The 8,103-nt window shown below is 37.7% G+C and overlaps 1 protein-coding gene across 2 annotated transcripts; it reads left to right on the top strand.

The window, feature by feature from the left end:
* The first annotated feature begins 66 nt into the window (after positions 1 to 66).
* On the top strand, positions 67 to 7,426 carry mcoln3b (mucolipin 3b). Of its 2 annotated transcripts, none has more exons than XM_034881359.1 (14): positions 67 to 260; positions 967 to 1,190; positions 1,278 to 1,445; positions 1,717 to 1,870; positions 1,995 to 2,064; positions 2,175 to 2,271; positions 2,608 to 2,707; positions 3,119 to 3,231; positions 3,726 to 3,872; positions 4,468 to 4,569; positions 5,412 to 5,534; positions 6,539 to 6,745; positions 6,907 to 7,031; positions 7,140 to 7,426. In XM_034881359.1, exons 2-14 carry the CDS (start codon positions 969 to 971, stop codon positions 7,177 to 7,179), a joined length of 1,668 nt encoding a protein of 555 aa, XP_034737250.1. In that variant the 5' UTR covers positions 67 to 260; positions 967 to 968; the 3' UTR covers positions 7,180 to 7,426. The 2 variants fall into 2 exon arrangements, with proteins under 2 accessions (XP_034737250.1, XP_034737249.1); XM_034881358.1 differs by having other exon boundaries at positions 6,904 to 7,031.
* The last annotated feature ends 677 nt before the right edge of the window (positions 7,427 to 8,103 follow it).

Genomic DNA, 8,103 nt, shown 5'->3' with positions numbered 1-8,103 from the left:
ACGACATGACTGACAGGTCCAAGAGCCAATCAGGTCTCAGCAGTAAAATGACGTTACAATGTCGTCAGGAGTTACCTGAACCGAGTTTTGCTCACAAGGAAAAACACAAACACATCTTAAAAGTTTAACAGAGTTTAATTAGCATATTATAGTCATGACTCTCAGATTAAAACAACAAGTTGACTAAGTAATTGGTTTTAATTAAACCAGGACATTTTGGACACAAGCCGCCTGACTGCGGCAGACAACGGGTGACATTGGTGAGTAAGCTCAACTATTGGCTACATTTTATCCATTTACCTGTTCAGTGTTGGCCGAATCCGTCAGGACATGATCCTAATTCTTACATGACAAGTAGCCTAATGAATATTTCATAGTTTTCCGCAATGCTGGAAGCTGATCGATTTCAGAATTTGAGCTTCTGTATATAATTCAACAATGCTCGGGTACACCTGACTAGATTCCACTTCATAGCAGTGTATGAATATAGTCGTCCATTTGTAAGTTGGAAAAAGACAATGAAAGTAGAACAATAAATAGTCTATAAGAGCTTTATTTCGATTCTGGGACAAATGTCGCTTGGTGTTTTCTTTTATATTTTTGAGGCCATATGTTTAAGGGCAATATTGTAGGCTATTTCACAGTTTTAAGAATTTCAATTCCAATAGCATTTTGTTCCCTTATGACCTCTTTTTCTATAATAAAGTCAAACAGACCCACAAAGGCCTTAAAATGTCAAGTTGAACCACAATGTAAAGAAAAGATTATTGCATGCCATTTGATCGCTCAGTACATAATGTAAACACTTTTAGTGTGGAAGGCTTTAGTGCCACCAAAGTTAAACATGTACTTAAAAAAAAAAAAAAGACGATCATTAATCTTGCATTTTTTTCCTTTTTCCTCTTAGTTTTGGTGTAATGCCAACATGTAGGATATTGTAAGTAACTCACTTATAATTGATTATAGATATGGAGGAGTCCAGTGACTTGTATATTGAGTACGAGACAGATAGCCCTGCTCCCTGGGCAGAGCACAAACATCAGTGTCCAGAGGATCTGGACCATGGGGAATGTCTCAGAAGGAAGATTAAATATTACTTTATGAACCCCTGTGAGAAGTACCACGCTCGAGGCCGAAAACCATGGAAACTTGTACTGCAGATTATCAAAATTGCTATAATTACTATTCAGGTAACTTATCCCAGACATGACTTGAAAAATGTGAATTGTGTTGTGTTCATCACCCTGACAACAGATTGTCTTTGCCCCCCATTTCAGTTAGTGTCTTTTGGTCTGAGCAACCAGATGGTTGTCACGTTCAAGGAGGAAAATCTGATGACATTTAAGCACCTCTTCTTGAAAGATTATGTTGTTGGAGGCATGGATACATACGCTGTTTACAGACAGCCTGATGTTTATGATCACATCAATTACATCATTGAACAGGTAACTGAATCTTAGCTCTTTTTTTTTTTCATTTCCTCCTTGCGACACATTTTACTTTTGCTTTTGTGTTGCTGTAAATCATTGTTGGACTTGTATAACTGCGTGCTTATGTGACCATAGCAAGATGTTTCTCATTATGGGATTGGACTTTGTTCTTGTAGTTAGAATATGTCATGTTGATTTGCCTCCAAAGTTTTTTCAGAGTTACTTTTGCACACCAAACCTGTCAAAAAAACCTAACTTTATTGACATTTCAATTGTTCACTTCTAGTATGGACATCTGCACAACATCACAGTAGGCAATTACGAATATGAGAAAAACGGTACTTTCTACACCCCCCTGTCAGTGTGTCAGCAGTTCTACAGAAACTGTACCATCTACCCTAAAAATGAGACCTTTGAAATTGATGCCCAAGTGGAAACTGGTATGATGCATCACTGCTTGAGATATCTGTGGAAAAACCAAATACTTTACCACTTAAACAGGTTTAATGAGTTTATTTGCTTGCTTGCTGTTCACGTCTTTTTGTTGTGGCTTGTATCTAACAGAGTGCCTTGAAGTGTATCCGATGTTTTATCCATCATTGCGGGAAGCAAATTTTGAATTGCATTTCAAAAGGTTTGGACATAGCAGTTAGTCTTTTTTATGAGGCTCAACTCATTTTCCTCTCTTGGTTTTATACATGATGTGAACATAACCCTAAGTTAATGTACTTGCTTTGTCCTCAGGATGCTCTCTGTCAAGATCACATTTGTTCTCAAGGCCATAAATTTACAGACCGTGAGACATCGAGAGCTGCCAGATTGCTACGACTTTACTGTTATTGTAAGTCACTTGTCTTGTCACTTTGTCTTCATGGCTCAGAAAACACAGATCCCATCAGACTGTATCTTTGAAAAGCTGTGATATGACACATGATCACTTTATTGCAGCCATAACTCCAACAAGGATTCCTTACTCCACCTGTTCATTCAGCAAAGATAGCAGTTAGGAGTTTTAATCTTGTTCATTTAATTAAACTCTTGACACAAATCCAAGACGTCTGAAAGCAAGGCTGTTGCAAAAGTGCATTCTATGTTTATAAGTGAATGTTTAGCTATTGGGTTGTAGTCCTTAAAATGTGTCTTTTCTCCCTTAAACACGACATCTCTGCATAAACAGATAACCTTTAACAACCAAGCTCACAGCGGCATGATAAAGGTTGACCTGGAAAATGATGTCGATATCAGCGAATGCAGAGACTTGAATGTAATTGGAGCATGTAAGTTTGCCGAGCTAAATTATGTTTGTATAAATGAATCATCTGCATTGCTTTAAGCTCACAAACAGGATTCCGAGGATTCCTTTAAGCAACACTAGAGAACATTTCCTGCTTCGGTCCTCCTACAGGTTGGAAGCAGAATTGTCCCATTATGTCTCATTTGAACTAAGATCCGCCACCCGATCTGGCAAAGTTAGTGCACAGTACGGTTATAGCCGGTAGAGAGCCGCCAAGCAAATGCAGTAGTAATAAGTAGTAATGCGGAGTTGAGGAGCCACTGAAACAATTTCGGAAACATTATTTTAAAGTTACAAAAAAAAGTTCTCTGTGTGGCTTTAAGGGTGCTCTTAAGCTTTAACTCGGACGTTTATCCTTTTCATAAGAGTAAATTAAATTTCTCTGCTCCCTCAGCTGGTCCACACATATACCTGACTGTGCTGTTTGACTGCCTCATCATTATCACGTGCATGACTTCCTGCACCCTCTGCACACGCTCAGTGATCAATGGGATCAAGCTGCAGATTGTAAGTTAACTGAAGTGATCATAAAACACAGCAAGTAGCCTCTTTAGTTTGTTTGCTAAGGTATAAGAAAACAGGATTGTCTGTTTCTGTTGATTATGCTGCTGCATTCATATGTACTGTAGAAATATTAAAACAAATAATGGGACCTGTAAAATGCATGATTGTCCTAGACTACTATGCTGGTACAATCTGCATTATATTCTTAAGGTTTGTATGCAACATCTTAGTAAAATAACTACAACTGTCAAAGTGGAGTGAAAAGAGTTTTTTTTCTGAATTGTAGTGGGAGTAGAAGTGAGAAGTGAGATGGAATAAATACTCTACTTCAAATTTGTACCTATGTACAGTTCTCAATTAACTGTACTTACATTTTACCCCTGCTATTTGATATGTTAAACATAATTTTAAAAAAATGGTCACAAATCAAAAGTACTGACAATTTGCATACCAAGATTAACAGTACAATTACCTGTATTTCCTTCTGCTGTAAACAGGAGTACACACACTACTGCAAGAATGATTGCAGTAAAAAAGTCCCATGGTCAGACAAGTTGGAGTTTAACGGTTGGTATATTCTGATCATTGCTAGCGACACAATGACTATCATTGGCTCCATTCTCAAGATACAGATCCAGTCTAAGGTAATGGGGATTTTCTGTTACAGTATGAGCGAGGATGATCCATGTTATTTGCACAGGTTTTCCACAGGGTCTTAAAAAGTTTTAAATCCATTAAAGTATTGTACTCTAGATCTTAGATCATTTTAAAGAGGTCCTAATTTTTCTGCGTCAATGCACGCTACCTCTAATGCTTTTTTACTATAATTTTTAATTCCGTGACGTAGTTTTTTTTCCCTTTGCTGGTCCAAATATTATTCACTGTATTACGGCTACAAACTACGACTTATATTGCAGACGATCTGCATCTGTTTAATTGGCAAGAGTCTCTTTCGTATTGTAGTATAGCCAGATTTTATTCTTCAGCTATGGAGAAGTGCAAGTTTAGTGATACTTGGCTTGAAGAAAGAAAGAAAGAAAGAAAAAAAACTTAGGTGATGATGTGATAAACGTCTTAAATTTCATTCAAAATGTTCTTAAATTTGAAATGGTGAAACCTGCAGAAACTCTGTTGCAATGTCTTATGTCCCATCAATATCAGCTGTTGTCTACACTGAATGTATTCAGAGTTATTCCTTCAGTAGAGGTTGTATTTTTAAAAACCCACTGTTTCTGTTAGGTCCTCACAAGCTACGATGTCTGCAGCATCTTCCTTGGGATCGGCACCATGTTTGTCTGGATCGGGGTCATCCGCTACATGGGCTACTTTAGGAAGTATAATGTAACAGTCTAGATCATTTATCAAATACAGCACAGCACATGCTCATTAGTTTTGTCTGTAAATGTAAATGTAAATGTGCTGTATTTGTATAGCGCTTTTCCAGTCTTAACAACTGTTAAGACTGTGAAGACTTTTACATCTACAGGAAACATTCACCATTCACGCACATTCATACACTTTGGCCGGGGCTGCCATACAAGGTGCCACCTGCTCATCAGATAAACATTCACACACATTCACACTCCGATGCGCAGCACCGGGGGCAACTCGGGGTTCAGTGCCTTGCCCAAGGACACTTCGACAATGACTGCAGGGGCAGGGATCGAACCACCAACCTTCCGATTGGCAGGCAACCGCTCTACCACTGAGCCACAGCCGCCCACATGTAGCACAAAATTCAACAATACCATTGCCACACTGTTTACAATTAGATACCGTAAAACACAACAGTAGCAGAAATCCTTTATCAACTGTTTCTTAAAAAGGTATGCCGTTAAACTTTGTTTTCATGTGGTTTGGTTGCTGGTTGCTTTGCCAGTATGCGAATACAAACTTTCCTCTTGAAGGGGAATCTCACTGATACAACACATCCTATGGGACCACACCATACATTTCCTACACTTATCAATGAAGCATTGTACTTTGGTATTTCATGCTTTGGTCTTTGTTCAAAATTTGATCTGAGGTTATTTTTTTTCCCCATTCCATTTCTTATAATTGCCCCAACTTACAGGAACTGTAAAAGAGAAACTCCATTAATGTGTGGTTTTCCAGATACTTGTCGTAAACGTACATTTTTCAGATCTTTTACCATCTGTTGTCGTCGTCTGTGGCAATTTCAGATTCTCATCCTGACACTGAGGGCAGCTTTCCCAAATGTTATCCGTTTCATCTGCTGCGCTGGAATTATCTACCTGAGTTACTGTTTTTGCGGCTGGATCGTCCTCGGCCCATACCATGAAAAGGTAAGAGGTGTTTACATAATACAAAGAAAAGGGCTGCTGGATTTTTACAAAAAAAAAGCTAACCCAGTTCTGCTGTGGAGAGTAACTAGGTACAATTTTGAGGTACTTGACTTTATACTTCTACTCCACTACAATTCAGGTGCAAATATTGCACTTTTAACTCCTGATACTTTTGATAACATAGCTAAGAGTCAGCTACTGGAAAATCAGGTTGTATATACAAATCAACAAAAATGATGGTACAATATTACAGGTTAAGCTACCCAACAGTATATACACATTTGTTTAACCCTTGTATTGTCCTTGGGTCAAATTTGACCCGTTCTAAAAACTAGCGAAATATGGTTTCTTTTTAACCAAATTACCCTAAATGTTAAGTACAATTACAAATACTTAATCATTATTTTCACTGAATTTTGGGTATTCAATTTTATATCATTTGAAAAAATTGAAATGGATTTAAAACTTGACTAAAATTCGAGATACATGTCTGTGATTATCCATCAACACAGGTTCCTCTGTTGGTCAAAGTAATTCCTCGTTTCAAAATTAGGTAGAATTTCCTATAAATGAAATGTATTGACCGTGTGTTCCAGATATAAGTGTAAAACTAGTGGTGTTAAGTTGGTGTTGGCACTAAAAACATTGAAGAAGTGAAAAAACAGGGACAAAAACCATCAGAAAGTGTCAAAAACATGTGTAAGAAAAAAAAAAAAAAGTGTTAATTTTGACCCAGAAGGACATCAAGTTCATGGTCAACTGGAAGGCAAGACAAGGGTTAAATTAGCTCCAACTTTGCCAGCTGCAACCTTAATGCATCAATTATTCTTTTCCACTAATTAAACATTATTCTGAAATGGGCAGTTTGCATAGTTAGTACTTTTTTTATTTTTGGACATTAAGTATATTTTCATGCAATTCCTTTTGTAGATTTCTAAACTGCGGTTCTGCTACTAAGAAGTAGAAGATCTGATAAACTTCTTCTCTTTGCCCTTTTGTTTAAGTTCCGGACATTGAACACAGTGTCGGAGTGTCTGTTCTCCTTGATCAACGGAGACGACATGTTTTCCACCTTTAACAACATCCAGCAGAAGAGCAGCCTGGTGTGGATCTTCAGCAAGGTCTACCTCTATACCTTTGTCTCGCTCTTCATCTACATGATCCTCAGCCTTTTCATCACAATCATCACCGACACCTACGACACCATCAAGGTAATTGTGTTAACCCCTTTTCTAGCATTTACCATTATTATTTTCCCCACCTAGTTGTGAAGGCTATGATGGTTATTCCGAGAAGAGTAATGCTTTATTTGCAGTCGTTAAGTAAACTATGCCGCACGGTGTTAACTGTCACTTTCCTCATTGAGCAGCAGCAACAGCAAAGTGCAACTCCGACATCAGAGCTGCAGAAATTCATCTTGTTGTGTCAAGATCTGCCTAACTCTGGGGTGTACAGACTCAACGAGAGCAGCAGCTTCTTGAACTGCTGCATAAAATGGTAGGTTAAATGCAGCTCACACTGGCCAATGCTAACTGCTAATATTCAATGTAGTTGTTAGACATACCATCTCCAAAAGAATTCAGCTGAGCCATTTTCTAGTTTCAGGTGCAGGAAACATGACGAGACGCTGATGTCAGAGGCATAGCCGGCTGCTAATGTGGAAATATCAAAAGGCTTTACACTTTAGTTGCACTGTATACTGTTATATTCAGTAGGGGAGTCTTAAATTCCCACAAACATTCCAGTTTTGCTCAGGTGATTTGATTTAATGTGAAGGAGCAGGAATAAGAAACAAATAAATTCAAAACACAGGTGATGTCAGGTCTCTATGATGCAGATAGCACTTTGTAAATGCACTTATTTATATATAGATGAAATAAAGTGACACATTTGGAATTGTAAGGTTTCCATATGTTGTATACTGAAGATAATGAACAAGGTTAAATAAATAAGTTGTAATTTGTGTTGTTCAATACAAAATCTGTGTTTATTTTTTTTCCCTCACTATAGTTAATCACCTGTAAAACCTTGTTACAAAGAAAATGCCCATTTCAATTTATGGTAATAACTCTATGCAACCCTTAAGATAAAACTGACACTTTAAAAGCAATATTGGGGAAATAGATACTATAATTGGCTCCACTGCAGTAGTAGCAGTAGACCTTTATTTCCCCAGAAAGGATTTGTCATTTGAGTTATTGTTGGAGAGGTCTGACATCAATTCAAACCATGATGTACCACTCTGAGTGTTGCTGAAAATCAGAAATAGGCAGAAGACATGCAATGTTCCAGTTTGCTTAATTGCTTGAGATAGGTTCACATGTCTCTTTTGTCCATCATTGTCAATCAGAAATCCCTTTTGTTTGGCTTATGTCATTACTAAGCACTCAAAACACCACAACTCACACTTTGTATGAGTGGCTTGATGCAAGCCTCCAGAGTAGGCAGACGTCACTGGTGCAAAGCCCTGTGATTAAAAAAAACAAAAAAACTAACATATAAAACCTTGATTGATGAAAATTGGAAGCCTGGTTACCTCATCTTGTATCTTGAGTGAAGCATTACTCAT

This window comes from Etheostoma cragini, chromosome 9, assembly GCF_013103735.1.
Source record: "Etheostoma cragini isolate CJK2018 chromosome 9, CSU_Ecrag_1.0, whole genome shotgun sequence".
Lineage (NCBI taxonomy): Eukaryota > Metazoa > Chordata > Actinopteri > Perciformes > Percidae > Etheostoma > Etheostoma cragini.
The sequence above is the reverse complement of the archived record's forward strand: the minus strand, read 5'-3'. Positions and strand labels throughout refer to the sequence as shown.

Coding starts and splice junctions, on each gene's coding strand:
- mcoln3b (XM_034881358.1), top strand. CDS start 969: ATGGAGGAGTCCAGTGACTTGTATATTGAGTACGAGACAGATAGCCCT. Junction 2,708..3,118: donor CTTGAATGTAATTGGAGCAT/GTAAGTTTGCCG, acceptor CTGCTCCCTCAG/CTGGTCCACACATATACCTG. Junction 6,746..6,903: donor ACACCTACGACACCATCAAG/GTAATTGTGTTA, acceptor CTCATTGAGCAG/CAGCAACAGCAAAGTGCAAC.